This window comes from Hypanus sabinus, chromosome 16 (genome assembly GCF_030144855.1).
Source record: "Hypanus sabinus isolate sHypSab1 chromosome 16, sHypSab1.hap1, whole genome shotgun sequence".
Lineage (NCBI taxonomy): Eukaryota > Metazoa > Chordata > Chondrichthyes > Myliobatiformes > Dasyatidae > Hypanus > Hypanus sabinus.
This window is the reverse complement of record NC_082721.1, coordinates 24964739-24981841: the sequence shown is the minus strand read 5'-3', so window position 1 is coordinate 24981841 and position 17103 is coordinate 24964739. Positions and strand designations below refer to the sequence as shown.

The window sequence follows — 17103 nt, the reverse complement described above, 5'->3', positions numbered from 1 at the left end:
CAATGTGTGGCACACCCATCACTTGTCAAAAACATCTCTACAATTCTGTTCAGGGAGAAAGAACATCCAGGTTACTAATCAGGAAGAGTTGAAAGACAGACTGCACATAAGTGGTACCTACAGTAATTGGGCAATGAAGTTTTATATGATACCAACCAGAATTGTATAATTTTGTAAGCTTTGTTAGAAAGTTGCCTGGGAGCCCTGGAGGATGACAAAGTAAGAGGAGAGCTGGGGATTCTGGTGCAGTTGAACAAGTTATAAGTTGAACCCACTCCTACAAGCTCCATATATGTCTCAGGCTGAAGGAGAATATTCACAACGTTATCACTCTGAACAGTGCTTCCTCTCCCCATTAGCCACCCATCACAGCCTATAGCTGCAACATTTAACCTCATCCATACTTCCTATTCAAGCACCTGACTGGAAAAAACTTCCGACCTTTCATAAACCAGAGCTGAACCAAAATTATACTCTCAACAATCACTGCACCCTCTCCGTCACTCCTGTGCTCAAACCTCCCAGTAACTTATTAGAATTCTCTATTTTCTAATCTCTCCCCTTATTGTAGCTTTTTCAAAAAAAAGCATTAACTTTATTTGTCATATGTATTTTGTAGCTTACAGTAAAATGTGTCCTTTTGTGTCAATAATCAACAGTCAGAGGATGTGCTTGGGGCAGTCCACAAGTGGCACAATGCTTCCAGTATCAACATGCTCACAGCTTACTGTACCTTCTCCAGGATATTTGCACTGTTCCAATTCCCACTCAACCCTGAATTTTAACATCCCACCACTGGCAACTTTGCCTTTAGCTATCTAGGTCCCAAGGTAGGAATTCCCTGCCTAAATAATTCTCCTTCAACTACTCTATGAAATTCACCTTTGACCAAACTCTGAGTCAATTATCTCATCTGGCCACTGTCACCTGTTTGATACTTCTGTTTGTGTAATGAAGACTGTGATAAAATACCATACAGATTGATGAGATCATCAGGCAGCTGAAAAATGAATGTTTCTCAGCCAGTTCTGGTGCCACCCTGAATATATGAGTTTCCTCTGAAGTCCTGTGAAGTGGAAGAACTAAGCACAGTAAATCAGTGGAGGAAATAGCAGTGAATTCTTTGATGCAAGCCTTGTCAGCAGGTTACCTTTAATAATTGCTCTCCTGAAACTCAGTATGTTATTGAAATGGGTGAGCTTACCAGTAGAGCCAAATTACAAACAAGTGTTTCATTGCTTTGGAAGAGCTCAGCTTGAGCACATAACACTAATAGGCCTACACAGGAATCCTGCTTTAAACCTGTTGATTCCATGAAGCTTTCTTTTCACTGAAGCACTTGGCTCCTTTGCAACATAACCAGTGGCAATTTCCATAAAACATTGGGGGAGGGGGGGAAAGAGTTGGTCAAACTGGTGGCATCCAATCTGCCAAGCCATACACCTCCCTAATATTAGTTGCATTAGTGCACAAAATAAACACAATGAATGAACAAAGAATCACTCTCCCTCTGCCCATTCTTGCATTCCAACCACAACAGTAATTTCTAGCATCTGCATTTCCCATGTTTCTGATTAGCTTCCAGACATTAACCTCTCACACCCAACAAGAAAAAAATTCCACTTTGCCAGCTACGTTTTATTGTCGCACTTTACACTTTTATCATAAATCCACACTGCAGAAATCCTACAATCACACAGCGAGTGCAGAAGAGCAACTGTATCTCACCGTAAAATCCTTACAACCATGCAGCAGGAGCTTCACCGTAAACCTCTGGACTCACAGTGATCAGATTCACAGAGTAATCCACTGCAATTAAATTGAACAAGAGAGACACTGAATGGTTGAGGAGAATTCATTTCTCCCCCACAGGCATTAACCCAGTGGCTTGGCCTCAACAGTAACACACCTGAAGCTTCTTTGTGAGCTCAGTAGGTCTCTGGGCCTGGCTTTTGTACTGCCTTTCCCCCCCTCCCAATGGAGGAACATTCTGCAGGTACATGTTTGGAGTTTACTCTCCTCCAGCCTCAGTCATGAGATGCACATGTCCATCCTGTTCCTTGGTCGCCTGCGCATCTTCCGAGTCCCCACTTGCTCCGGGCGTGAGTAAAGTCGGGCTGGTGTTACTGGAATCGGAGCTCAGTTCTAAAGTGTCGGAGAGAGGTAACAAGCTCTTTGGATTAGGATCAAGGTCTTCATCTTCCACATCTAGGGACTCCTGGATACCTATCCTCAAAACAGAAAGAAAGATCAGCAACCAGCACACACAACCCAGATAATAAACCTATGGCAGTATGCCCTGGTTGGGTGAATGCATAAAATGAGCTCAGCACGGTTGAGACAAGGAGACATTACCTGGTTAACGGATGGGCTCAACCATTCCAGGGCACACCATCATACACACTTGCTGCTCCACTCATCAGTGGAGTGGATATGGAGACCCATTCTCTTTGATGTCCTGACTCTAGCTACTAATCTGAATATTAATTATTCCACTTCCTTTCCTCTTGGTGATGTGTTAACTTCTCCGTCTCCAGCCACAACCTACTTGCTCACATATCAGGTATGCTCTGGCATCTTGCCTGAGTCCACAACAGAAAAAAGGCTCTTTGCACAACAAATGTATGCTGGCATCTTCCCCACCCCCATCCCCAAACAGCACCCTCCTCTTCCTCCTCAATGTGGTAACTTTTACAGCAGACTCTGACACTCCCTAGGAGGACAGGTTCCCCACCAGCCTCTGAGGGTAGAAGGATACGATGGCAGAATGGACTATTGTCTGGAAGGTTGGACACAAATCAGAAATACAAGCTTGAATTTCTCTACAGCAGCTGGGGATATAAATTCGATTAAATATACCTGGAGTGAAGTTCTTACCAGTAATGATGACCATGAAATTACTTGAATATCCTTCAAAAGCTCATCTGTTTTAATAAGGAAATCCCAGGGAGGATATCTGCCAGCCTTGACAAATCTAGTCTGTGTGTGGTCCAGAACAGCAATATGCCTGACTCTGCTCTCGAAAGTACCAGCAAGCTACTCAACTCATCTGATGATCAGTAAAATATTGGCCTAGCCTATGATCCCTTGAATAAAACAGGAAGCCTGTTAAAGTTTCCTTAAGACTTACTTATGAGTTACTACACAAAGTGTCTGGTTCTAAACTTTACAGAAGGAAATGTAATTTCTATGCCCACTCACATCAAGTACACTGGAGTATACAGTCAACATTTCTTTAGCCAGAGAGTGGTGGATCTGTGGAATTCATTGGCATAGACAGCTATGGAGGCCGAGTCACTGGGTTTATTGAAAGCGGGGATTAATAGGTTTTTAATTAGTCAGGGCGTCAATGGTTTTGGGGAGAAGGCAAGAGAATGGGGTTGAGATGGATAATAAATCAACATATGGAATGGCGGAGCAGACTCAATGGGCCAAATGGCCTAATTCTGCCTCCATGTCTTATGGCCTAATGTGTGCTTCAACAAGTACATACACCAACAATGGACAGAAATGCTGACCTTCTCTCAATTAGTGAAAAATGCCGTGGGCAGTTCCACAGCATTGGCTGGTGTGAAATGCATTGAGTTGTACATAGCTTTACGTACAGAAATTGGTGAATTGTGGATTCCAAACCAATTATCCCTTAAGATCAAAATCAGTTTAACCCAAAAAAACAATAGATTAACTCAAATTCTGGGAAACCAAATTTTCCCCATCTGTCTCCGAATCCTGCTACCAAAACTCAATCATATATGTTCCTGTATCCAGAGAGACCAGCCAAGTGACAGATGCACTGCCACCTGGCTGGTCGGAGGACACACCACATGCCAATCAACATTTGGTCCCTCCCAACTAATCAATGCACACCTAAATTATTGGTCACCTTAATTGGATTATCTCGCCCAGCCCCATGCTATAAAAGGTAAGACTTGTCCCTGGCTCAGTCTCTCTTACAGACCACCTCATTGAAGGTAAGTGCATTGATTCATGTTTGGGAGGTCTATCGTTTGTCCTGGTAAGGGCGTCACAGCTATCCAAGGTCAAGGGGGATAGCTGTTGTAGTGCTTTTCCCTTGTTCTTTGTATGTGTAACCGTACCCTGTCCCCACACCGCTTTCTGTGTATTGTAGTTGCTTGTGTTGACCCGACTTCCCCTTTAATAATAAATACCTTATTATTAAAACTGTGTGTGTCCAGGCCTCTACTGTTCAGACTCAAAGAACCAGTTATTTCCATCACAACAGTTCCTTCCCACTGATCTATCTGGAGCTGTCACAGCATTCAACGTCCACTTTATTTCTTGCAATTAATTGTTGTGTCACAGCCAACCCTGTTATCTCTCCCAGTGCTTAACCTGTCTGAGATTCTGCACTGAATTCCAGTTACTCTTTCAATCTAACCAAACCTATTCCATTTCTCCACTGTATTCAGCCAACAAGCAGTTGCTTTATTTATTCATTTAACTCTTTACTGATTAAAGATTTAATCTCTCAATACAAATATTACTGGAGATTTCAAGAACTCTGAATGAAGCCAGTGCTGAGAGTAAGTGCCACATCTACCAACTATCCCTCCCCTCATGACATTAAGAGCAGACAGGGAATTTACTCCATAGATCATGCTGTCAAACGTGGAAGTTCCTTTTCATTCCTAGACCTCTCTAATTTGGGAACCCCAAAGATGAATACAAAGGATATTAGTAACTGCACAGTCCCGCTGTACATACTCACTGCTGAATGCCTCTGGATGCTGCTTTGAGAGTTTGTCCTTAAGAGTCCTGCAGGTGGGAAAAAATAATCAAGTGACTAATCAGACCGTAGAAAACACTTTACTGCAAACCTTTCAACTAATCTTAGCCATTCATCCAGATCACTTGCTAAGACCTTTTACTGCAGAATCTGAATGTTCCAGCTCTATGTACAGCATCTTTATGCAGAAAGATGATGTATCAGCACACATACACAGCTGTACACAGGGCAAATGAGCCACGTGTAAAAAAGTTTACTGTTTTGTAACCAGCCTCTAGCATATATCGTTGCATCTGCTCCCTCTACTGGTTGAAACCAGAAGAACAGTGAGAATCAGTGCACTTGTCAAAAGTAGAGATTACTGTGCCCATCCTCAAAAACACATCCTCCTCAGAATGGGATAAGGGAGAGTTGGCAGCTGCTGGATAATACCATCTCGATGTAGCTTCTCCTTGATGCAGAAACAGCTCTTCCCCCTGCCATTAGATTTCTGAATCTCTAGTTATTCCTTTTATTTGTGCACTACTTAATTTCAAAGTTCAATATTCAAAAGTAAATTTATTATTAAAGTACATGCATGTTAACTATACACAACAGATTCATTTTCTTGCAAGCATATTCAATAAATCCATAACAGAATCAATGAAAGACCACATCGACTTGGGTGTTTAACCAGTGTGCAAAAGAAAATAATCTGTGCAAATACAAAAAGAAATAATAATAAGTAAGCCAACAATAAATAAATATTGAGAACCTGAGATGAAGAGTTCTTGAAAATGAGTACAGAAGTTGATGGAACATTTCAAAGATGGGGAAAGTGAAGTTGAGTAAAGTTGTCCCTTCTGGTTCAAGAGCCTGATGGGTGGGGGGTAATAATTGTTCCTGAACCTGGTAGTGAGAGTCCTGAGGCTCCTGCACAATCTTCCTGATGGCAGCAGCGAGAAGACAGCATGACTTGGGAGGTAACACACACAAAGTGTTGGTGGAACGCAGCACTTCGGGCCAAGACCCTTCGTCAAGACTGAAAGGAAAGATAGTAAGAGATTTGCAAGTAGGAGGGGGAGGTGAAAATGCAAAATGATAGGAGAAGACCAGAGGGGGTGGGGTGAAGCTGAGAGCCGGAAAGGTGATTGGCAAAAGGGATACAGAGCTGGAGAAGGGAAAGGATCATGGGACAGGAGGCCTCGGGAGAAAGAAAGGGGGAGGGGAGCACCAGAGGGAGATGGAGAACAGGCAGAGTGATGGGCAGAAAGAGAAAAAAACAGGAGGGGGGAGAAAACTAAATATATCAGAGATGGGGTAAGAAGGGGAGGAGGGGCATTAACGGAAGTTAGAGAAGTCAATGTTCATGCCATCAGGTTGGAGGCTACCCAGCCAGTATATAAGATATTGTTCCTCCAACCTGAGTGTGGCTTCTCTTGACAGTAGAGGAGGCCATGGATAGACATATCAGAATGGGAATGGGACATGGAATTAAAATATATGGCCGCTGGGAGATCCTGCTTCCTCTGGCGGACAAGAGCATAGGTGTTTAGTGAAACGGTCTCCCAGTCTGCTTTGGGTCTCACCAATATATAAAAGGCCACACCGGGAGCACCTGATGCAGTAACGCTCTGTACGCCAGAGAAAGCAGGATCTTCCAGTGGCCACACATTTTAATTCCACGTCCCATTCCCATTCTGATATGTCTATCCATGGCATCCTCTATTGTCAAGATGAAGCCACACTCAGGTTGGAGGAACAACACCTTATATACCGGCTGGGTAGCCTCCAACCTGATGGCATGAACATTGACTTCTCTAACTTCCATTAATGCCCCCCCTCCCCTTCTTACCCCATCCCTGATATATTTAGTTTTTTCCCCTCTCCTTTTTTTTTCTCTTTCTGCCCATCACTCTGCCTGTTCTCCATCTCCCTCTGGTGCTCCCCTCCCCCTTTCTTTCTCCTTAGGCCTCCCATCCCATGATCCTTTCCCTTCTCCAGCTCTGTATCCCTTTTGCCAATCACCTTTCCGGCTCTCAGCTTCACCCCACCTCCTCCGGTCTTCTCCTATCATTTTGGATTTCCCCCTCCTCCCTCCTACTTGCAAATCTCTTACTATCTTTCCTTTCAGTCCTGACGAAGGATTTCAGCCCGAAACGCCGACAGTGCTTCTTCCTTTAGATGCTGCCTGGCCTGCTGCGTTCCACCAGCATTTTGAATGTGTTGCTTTAATTTCCAGCATCTGCAGATTTCCTCGTGATGACTTGGGTGGTGATAGCCCGATTATGGTTGCTGCTTTCATGCAACAACACCGTGTCAATGTGCTCAATGATGGGGAGGGCTTTACCTGTGATGGAGGGTTTTTGTATGATTTTCCATTCAGGGCATTGTTGCTTCCATACCAGGCTGTGATATAACCAGTCAATATACTCTCCACTACACATCTATAAAATTGGCAAAGGTTAAGATGTAATGCCAAATCTTTGTAAACTCCTATGGAAGTAGAGGTGCTGCCGTCCTTTCTTCATAATTACACTTACATCCTGGACCCAGGACAGGTCCTCTGAAATGATAACGTTGAAAATTTTAAAGTTACTGACCCACTCCACCTCTGATCCCCTGATGAGAACTGGCTCGTGGACCTCCTGAAAATAATCAGCTTCTTGGTCTTGCTGACAGTGAGTAAGAGGTTGCTGTTGTTGCATCACTCAGCTAGATTTTCAATCTCCCTCCTATATGCTGTTTCATCACCTTTGATTTGGTCTACGACAGTGGTGTCATCAGCAAACTTGAATGTTGCCGTGCTCAGCAACATAATCAGAAATGTAAAGCAAGTAGCACAAATGGCTAAGCACACAACCTTGTCATGCATTTGTGCTGAGGGAGATTGTGGAGATGTAGTTGCCAATTCAAACTGACTGGGGCCTGCAAGTGAGGAAATCAAGGATCAATTTACATAAGTAGGTATTGAGATCAAGGTCTTGGAGCTTACTGATTAACTTTGAGGGGATGATAATATTGAATGCCAAACTGTAGCCAATAAAGAGCATCCTGATGAATGTATCTTTGCTGTCCAGATGTTCTGGGTGTATAGTGAAGAGCCAAAGAGATGGCATCTGCTGTGGACCTGTCACTCCAGTTGGCAAAACTGCAGATCCTAGTTGCTTCTCATGCAGGAGGTGATATGTTTTACGACCAACCTCTCATTTAAGTGCTAGTGTACGGCGTTTTTCTTAGGCAGTGGTATAAGTGAAATCTGCTTGAAGAAAATGGGTACCTCAAACTGCCGAAGTGAGAGGTGAAAGATCTCCAGCCAGTTGGTCAGCTCAGGTCTTTAGTTCTTGGCCAGGTACCCCAACTGGGCTGGATACTTAAGTTGTGTTCATCCTCCTGAAGGATGCTCGCATATCATCCTCAGTGACTGAAATCACATGATCTTCAGGGACTGCGGGTCCTCCATGTTTTGAAGGTCAAAGTGAGCACAGAAGGCATTGAACTCATCTGGAAGTGAAGCCCTGCTGTTGCCCATGTCACTTGATTTAACTTGATAAGTGTTAGTATTTAAGCCCTGTCCAAACTATCGAGCATCCTTCATTAATTCCAGTTTAGTCCAGAATTGCCACTTTGCTTTTCGGAGATCATACCCGGACCTTTTTTGGCCACCAGATTTGAGTGCCTCTGAGCTGGCCCTCAGCCGATTGCACATCTCATGGTTCAGCCAGGGCTTCTGGTTGGGGAAGACTCTGAATGATGTTGTAGAGATACACTCACCTACAACTGTTCTAATAAAGTCTGTGACAACCATGGTATATTCATTCAGATCCACTAATGAGTCCACAGTCCAGTTCACCAACTCGAAGCAATCCCGTAACTACTCCTCCGCCTCCTGTGACCACCTCCTAATCTTTGGAGCACCACCCAGAATTCATCATGAAACACACACCTCTACCTTTTGCCTTTTCTGAAAGAGCAGTTCAGTCCATCCTGTGAATTGAGAAGCCTTCGGGTTACTGTATCTGGCATGCTGGGATTAAGCTATGTCTTACTTACACATAGAACACAATCTCTCATTTTGCTCTGATATAGCAATCTTGCTCTCAGGTCCTCAGTTTTGTCCTCCAATGACTATACATTAGGTAACAAGATGCAGGGTAGAAGGGGTCTCATTCCTCTGTGTTTCAGCCTGACTTGGAGTTCCCCCACTCCTGCCTCGCTTCCGGCCATTATGATGAACCTTTGTCTGCTTAAAGGTGCCGCACCTGCTTACTTAAGAGTTAAGTCCACCAAGTCTTTTAGAAGATCATGTAATCTGTAGATCATTAAGTCAATTTAAAAGTACACTGCCTAAGGGAAAATTACAGATAGATTGCATTGAGAATAATTCAAAAGGGGTAAACTTAGAAGTATTGTACGTAGCCCGCAGAACGTCACCATAGTTCACCGGCACCATCATGTAGTAATTTACAGTAACTTTATGTCTTTGCACCTTACTGTTGCCGCAAAACAGAATAGTCTGTGATTTATTCTGATTCTGTCCTCATTTGACGGTGTCAAGAGACCCAGAAGCTAGGTCCCTGGCTCATGTGGAGATGGGACTTAATAAGAGCTAGAGAAGGGAACCAGGCACAGAAATCCATAGGACACTTTGCTACCAAGATTGGAACAAACCTAGGGAAAACATAGATCCAAGCTGCAACAGGAAGCTAAGGACACGATAAATAAAGATGAAAGGGTGGAAATCAATACAGAGCCTGCTGGGGAGAGGAAGAGTGAACAAGGAGTGAAGGAAAGTGGCTGTTAATACTCTTGTGTGAAGGAGAAGGGGAACAACAGAGATTGGGGAAGCTCTTTAGTCATAAAGGCAGAGCTGGAGCCACAAAGGTGAGGATGAAGGAATGGGCAAGAATCAGAGGAGATTCCAAGGTCAAGAGAATGGTCAACAAGCACTGAATATCGGGTGAGGGAGTCCATGAGAATTCAAGAGAGGGTGTATCAGGAACCAGAGAACAGGGCAGCACCAGAATGTGACTGGATGCCAATTATAGTCCATAACGGAACAAGATGCCCTGCAAGACAAATGGTACATTCTGCTCTTGCATTCACTGTACCAATTCCTAACACTGTACCTGATCCGGCGGAAGATACTGTCAAGATCTTTTTTCATCTCCACTAGAGCCCGGGTGTGGTGCAGGTATCGATCAGTCATCTGGTTCAGTCTCACACTCGACAGGTTGTTGAAGTTCAGCAACATCTCATTTGTTTTTTCAAAACGGTCCAGCCTGGGAGAAATCATTAAATGAAGGTACAGGTTTGGATGAAATGTTAATTCTGTTTCTATTTCTACAGATACCATCTAACTTACAACCATACAACCATTACAGCACGGTGTTATGAAGATACCACAGCTCTGAAGGGCCGAAGGAGCGGGAGCAGCCCCCTCCTTCCGGAGAATCACAAGATTGCTATTAATTCGGGACTCGGAAGCGAGAGTCAATGCAACGGTTTTGACCATTGTTCGTAGGGGCACCTGTGTCACGTGCATGTCCCGGCTACGTGACAACTATCATGGGCATGAATACCCTCGAGCAATGTGGGGGTGGAGATCACCCTACTCTTTTGGACAGCCACAACTCGGCAGGTAAAGATAAAAGGGGGCTGCTGGAGGTGGTACCCCCCCCCCCCAGAGAGAGAGAGAGACGCTCCCGAAGAACTCGATCGCTCAACGCTCCCGAGAGAGCTGGAAGCCGCGCAATGCCACGTGCGCTCCTAACTCCTTTGGCCTAGGGAGTGGGTGGCTGAGGACACCGAGAAAGACATTGCACTAACAAAGGGGAAAACAACGCTCCCCTGATTTAATGGAGTGACTGCGTAAAGACCCGGGCAAGTTCTCTTTTCGTTTTCACCGACCCCTCTAAAACACGTGAAACCCAGCCGGAGAGCAAAAGTCTGCAGACTTCTGAGTGACTTTTATATTTCCAACGGACAATATATTATCCCCTAGACAACAGTCGAGATTATTTCATAATGATGATTATTGCTATACCCGCGTTTTAGATTGAGTTTTACTGACATATACGATTTGAATGTTTGTATTAACCCTGCTTTTTGTGTTCCCCTTTTGAATAAAACGTTTGAAAATAGTGCCATCAGACTCCAACGGACCTCTCTATCTTTGCTGGTGAGTTATCCAGTTACGGGATACGTAATAACAGAAACAGGCCATCTCGGCCCTTCTAGTCCATGCCGAATGCTTACTCTCACCTAGTCCCACCGACCTACACTCAGCCCATAACCCTCCATTCCTTTCCTGTCCATATACCGATCCAATTTTTTTTTAAATGACAATATAAATCCAAAGAATGAAGACCTAACTTGTTCAACCTTTCTCTGTAACTTAGGTGCTGAAACCCAGTTAACATTCTAGTAAATCTCCTCTGAACTCTCTCTATTTTGTTGACATCTTTCCTATAATTCGGTGACCAGAACTATACACAATACTCCAAGCTTGGCCTCACCAATGCCTTGTACAATTTTAACATTACATCCCACTCCTATACTCAATGGTCTGATTTATAAAGGCCAGCATACCAAAAGCTTTCTTCACCACCCTATCCACATGAGATTCCACCTTCAGGGAACTATGCACCATTATTCCTAGATCACTGTTCTACTGCATTCCTCAATGCCCTGCAACTTGTTGAGTGCTTCCAATTTTTTTTTTTGGTTTATAATTTCAGATTTCCAGCATTTGCAATTTTTTGATTTTCACAAGAGGGATTTTGAGTTACAAGACTATTGCTATGGTCAATTTACCAACAGGGCAATGAATCCCAAGGTTTGTTAATTCTGTCAAATCAAAATTCACTACCAGCGTCAATGAGAGTCAGTGTTTCTAGGACACTTACACCAGTAAGAGACAACATATATGATACCTGTGTCCTAGAGTCAGTGTTGACAGTAATGAATTGCTTCAAGAGGTTGGTTATGGCTTGAATCAACTCCTGCCTCAGTACATGGACAGGGACCTCTTCAGGTCACCCATCGCCACAACATGTCTACAGCAGACACCATCTTGCTGGCTCTGCACAGGATCAGAACATGTGTCAGGCAGTTGTTCACTAACTGCGACTTAGCATTCAAAACATCATGCTCTCAGAATTTACTGTCAAGCTCCAAGACATGAGACTCTATATCTACATCTGAATTCACAACTTCCTCATTCACTGGGAGACAATCAGTGCAGATCAAAAACATCATCTCCTCTCTACTGACCATCAAAGGCAACCCTCAGAGCTGCATGTTTGGCCACCTGCTCTACTCTCTCTATACCTATGACTTTGTGGCTAAGTAGAGCTCAAATACAATCTACAAATTTGCCAATGATACCACCATTGTTGGCTGGATCATAGATAGTCACGAGGCAGTGTACAGCAGTGAGATAGGTCAGCTGGTTGAATGGTGTCGCAACAACATTGTACTCAATGTCAGCAAGACCAAGGAACTGACTCATTTTCCACAGGACCAACACTTGCTTTCTTAACCTTTTATAAATATCTTCAGAAGCTCTTGAATTTTTTTCTATTTCTGGCTATTCATACTCTATATTTTGTTCAATTTCCTCATTTGCCACCTGTCTTTGCATAATTATACATTACTTCTCCAAGTCTGATAATTACCTATTATTCAGCTAGTGAACAATGGTTGGCGAGTTCAAGATGAATTGTATTTTTATTTGCAACAATAAAAAATTACAGTAGCTCAATAAAATGGAAGCAACTGACTTCAAGATGGAAAAACAAATAATATTTAACATCTATGACAGCAATATTCAGCATGTGTAGATGTGAAAGACTTGTGTCACAATGTTCATTTGCTCTGAATGTTTCACTTTAAACAACTGGAATAAACAGATGTTAGCTTCATGATAAATTCAGATTATAATGAAAACAGTATTCCAAGGATTGTGATACCTGAACATCAGAGGCTAGTCAGTGTCTGCAGAACAAGGTACTCACATGTGTCTCTGTGCCTGGACAATGGCATTAACATCCTCACGATTCACCATGCTTAACATTCTGCTACAGAACACCCCGGCAGCTGAGGGCTCCATCCCTGTGGCAGCCTGGCATGGACGGAATAATAAAAATTATCTGGAGTATAATGACCCATAATACTCTCCCACAATATTATAAAATTTCAAACCTTCAGCCACAATTTCAATGCTGTGTCATATACTGACAGATCTGTACTGTACTCAGGTGTGTAGAGTGAAAGGTTTGTACCCACCATTACATCTCAGGGTTGTACAGCAACAAATCCATACTCACCACAGTATTATATCTCAAGCTTACAGAAACATGTACAGAAACACCAGAGATTCTACAAATTCTGGAAATCTTGAGTAACCCATACAAAATGCTGGAGAAGCTCAGCAGGCCAAGCAGTACCCATGGAGGGAAACGAACAGTCAACATTTGGGTAGTGTACCCATGTTACACCATGACACACCTATCTCCAACACTGTTTACTCCACTACAATGACAGACCTCCATCCATAATACTCTTATAATGACTGGCCCAACCCCAGTGATACTACACCCATTTTATACAGTGACACAACTACATCCACCAGAAATGTATTCAGGATCAAACCTATTACACTTGTATTGCCCCTATATACAGGCAATAGACAACATACAATTCTGTACTCTAGTGTAATAAGGCAACAGATCTACAACCAACAGCATTATATCCACATTCAGCAACAGATCCAATCCCTTTTGCAATGACCTGCAGTGTTATAAAGTGACTTGGGACAGACAGCGCTAGATTAACAAAGAATCACACCTGCACCTGGCAGCTAATGATAGAGCTGTCTCCAATACTGTATCGTGATATCACAGCAGGTGAAAGCAATAATGACCTCCCCACCCCATCTCTAGCATTCTTTGATAATCAACCTGTCCCCATCAGTACTATAACCCTGTATTATTCAAAGACAGATTAATACCCACTAACACTGAACCACAGTTCTCTACAGGCTCCTATTGCTACATGGCATTCCACAGCATATACAAAGTCTACACCAATCTACTGCAGGCTCACATTTGCACCTACCAGAAATGAACAGGCTTGACAGTGCTTTAGTGTCAAGCCTATTCACATCGGTACAGTGCTCAGATGTTACTCTGCAACATAATTGTTCCCCAGCGATAGCTCCATTCATACAACTAACATACCAGGTCAGTGCCCCAGTGACTGACCTGGCCTGGCCCTATAAGTACTTTACCCGATGTCATACAGACCTCCAAACTTGAGAATAGTATTCCAGGGTTACAAAGGAAAAGATCTGCCCCTACTGGTACTGTAACCTAATGTTATTCAGGTACAGCTCTATGCCCACCACTACTATCCCAAAATATTATACAATGACTGACCTGTTCCACTAATTATCCCACCTAGTCACAGTTCTAACTCTCAAAGCAGCTCAGATTCGCAAGGCTACCTATTAGCCATTTAGCCAGCTGGTCCCCTGTCAGCTTCTAGCCGAGCTATCCCGCCAAGTGCAATTACCCCTCTGATTATGTCCCCCATGGCCCTGCAGCTTATTCACTCTCTCTCTCTCTACATCCACTACACCCATCAACTGCTCCTTGATTCTCTTGCCACTTAACCTTTGGAATTTTAAAGAAACTTGTAAGCTAACTTTGGGACATGGAAGAGAACAGAAGCATCTGGTGTAAACCATAGACTCACAGAGAGAATGTGCACAGACAGCACCTATCAGAAACAATTCCACATCCTTTTAACAGTGAGGCAAAGGATCTAAATGCTGCACCACCACTGTGTCCCACATCATCCTACCAGTCCCACTGGCACTGCCAGCACCCAGTGTTACACATACCAGTCCCACTGGCACTGCCAGCACCCAGTGTTACACCTACCAGTCCCACTGGCACTGCCAGCACCCAGTGTTACACCTACCTGTCCCACTGGCACTGCCAGCACCCAGTGTTACACCTACCAGTCCCACTGGCACTGCCAGCACCCAGTGTTACACATACCAGTCCCACTGGCACTGCCAGCACCCAGTTACACATACCAGTCCTACTGACACTGCCAGCACCCACAGTGTTACACACACCTGTCCCACCAGCACTGCTTGCAACTTTAAAAATGCATCCACTGTCTTAAGTACACTGTCATGCAGTTTTATAAAAAAAAATTGGCTCCAAGTATCTTAGAGGATTTTCCATAGTTCTTCTGCAGACTTTGGCTGTCTTGCTTGCTTCTGTCTCTCTAGGTAATCGCAGACAGCCTCAATGATACTGAAATAGGGTCTCTGTGGAGGCTCTATTGCAGAACTCATTCTCTTTTTCACTGAAGATAGTTCTTTATGACATTGGCCACGTGTTTGGGGTTATTGTCTTGTTCGGACAAATCAGACACATTCCCGATCTAACAACCAACTCCATATACAGAAATGCACCCCAAACCTTCAGGGAACCTCTACTGTCTCCACTGTTCCACCAGTCAGGCACTCATCCCGTAGCATTCTCTCGCTCTTCTATGGACAAACTGCCTCCTGTTGGAACCAAACATTTCAAATTTTGACCTGTCAGTCCAGAACACTTGCTGCTATTGTTCAGCACCTGAGTCCTTGTGTTTTTGTGCACAGATGAGTATCTTGGCTTTGTTTCCATTTCAAAGGAATGGCTTTTTGGCAGCAAATCTTCCATGAAGACCACTTCTGACAAGACTTCTCCAGAATATAGAAGAGTGTATTTGGGTCTCAAAGATTTCTGTGTGCTTAGAGCAGATAGCAATGGTAGACTTCTTCCAATTTAGAAGGGACATCAGTTTGATTTATCTCTTGTCTGCTGCATTCAGCTTCTGTGGCTGACCATTGTGCTTCTAGTCCTCAACCTTGCCAGTTTCTTTATGCTTCTTCAAAAGAAACTCCTGTCTGCCACAAAATTTGTGCTTGGTAAAGACCTTGCTGATGCTGGACAACCACCTGTGCCTTGCTGCTATGCCTACTCTTGTCATGTAAGAATTGATGATCTGAATGTTAATCTGTCACATCTACCACATCCTCACCTACTAGTTTGGTTGTCCTCCACTAAATTTAGTTCTTTCTATGCCTATTTCTGTTTCAGTTAATCAGTTTAGTTCATTTAACTTAGTATGTCATTGATCATTACTATCATGTCATTGATCATCTTTGTTTAATCATGCACTGGGCTATATACCTACAAAATAATCAAGTTTGCATTTCATAAGTAGTCCATTACTTAACAGGTTAATTTCTTTAACAAAATACAAACATTTCTGTCTAATAATGAATGTTTTGGATATCTAAAATTTGCTCTTTTCTGACACACTAATGCAGAAGACAAAAAAAAATCTAAAACACTTATATTAAAAAATCTGGTGCGCCTAAGACTTTTGCACAGTAATATACCTGCCCCACTGGCACTGCCTGCGCTCCAGTGACACACGCCCCTGCCCCACTGGCACTGCCTGCGCTCCAGTGACACACGCCCCTGCCCCACTGGCACTGCCTGCGCTCCAGTGACACACGCCCCTGCCCCACTAGCACTGCCTGCGCTCCAGTGACACACGTACCTGATCCACCGGCTCTGCACCACAATACTGATGGGACTGACCTGTCCCATCAGTACTTCGGTGTTAAACCACAAAGAAGCTAACCCCATCATTATTATACAGTGATAAAGCCGTCTCCCATCGGACTGACCCCGAGTTTATAATCAGGAGACCTGTACTCATCAGCACTGTGTTCTTCAGTCAGCCTTACACCCGCCAATACACTGCACGGAGTTGGACGTCTGTAAGCTCCCGCTAGTTCCTGTGTTATGCCGAGAGCTCAGCCTCCACCAACACTCTGCCTCAGTAATTGCCGTTACTCACCGATCGGGCCTGCGGCTCCAACGCTCCACGGTTCCCGCTTCCCGCTTCCCGGCTAAGCCGGGCCGGGCCTACCAGATCCACTTCCCCCCGGGCCCTCCACAGCGTCACCGTGGAAACCAGAGCACGCATGCGCACCGTCCTCTGGTTCCCGCCCTTGACACGGGGTCTCCCAGGCGCTAAAGCGTGGATCCGCGGGGTTTCCCGGCCGGCTAGCAGGGCTTCAGCCAACTTTGCGCTTGCGAGGGAAGATGATGCACGGCAAGATCCCATGTATTGTCTAGTGACTGGTCGAATGGTGATTTCAGGGATAAATAATCTCATAAAAGACCTAGTACTGCCTCCCTCGGCACTGTCTTCCAGCGTGATGACACTTTTCAATACCGTCAAACAGTAAGACACAACAGAGTGGAACCCTGTCTTTAATACTCCCCGTTAGTGCACTC

General features: G+C 44.1%; 1 protein-coding gene across 2 annotated transcripts; it reads right to left on the bottom strand.

The window, feature by feature from the left end:
* Positions 1–1133: 1133 nt before the first annotated feature.
* kxd1 (KxDL motif containing 1) lies at positions 1134–16819 on the bottom strand. 2 transcript variants are annotated; one of them, XM_059991321.1, is made up of 5 exons: positions 16661–16819; positions 12745–12851; positions 9856–10008; positions 4730–4776; positions 1134–2226 (listed from the first exon to the last, which is right to left on the bottom strand). In XM_059991321.1, the coding sequence occupies exons 1-5, from the start codon at positions 16787–16789 to the stop codon at positions 2012–2014; spliced, it is 651 nt and encodes a 216-aa protein (XP_059847304.1). In that variant the 5' UTR covers positions 16790–16819; the 3' UTR covers positions 1134–2011. The 2 variants fall into 2 exon arrangements, with proteins under 2 accessions (XP_059847304.1, XP_059847305.1); XM_059991322.1 differs by having other exon boundaries at positions 2093–2231.
* Between the last annotated feature and the right edge of the window lie 284 nt (positions 16820–17103).

Bases quoted from the DNA above. Each gene is read 5' to 3' on its own strand.
- kxd1 (XM_059991321.1), bottom strand. From the start codon at position 16,789: ATGCGTGCTCTGGTTTCCACGGTGACGCTGTGGAGGGCCCGGGGGGAA. The intron at 4,777-9,855 runs GTACAGTGTTAG...TCCCACCTGCAG, and splicing joins AGTATCTTCCGCCGGATCAG to GACTCTTAAGGACAAACTCT. The intron at 2,227-4,729 runs GTGAGTATGTAC...TTTTGAGGATAG, and splicing joins GCATCCAGAGGCATTCAGCA to GTATCCAGGAGTCCCTAGAT.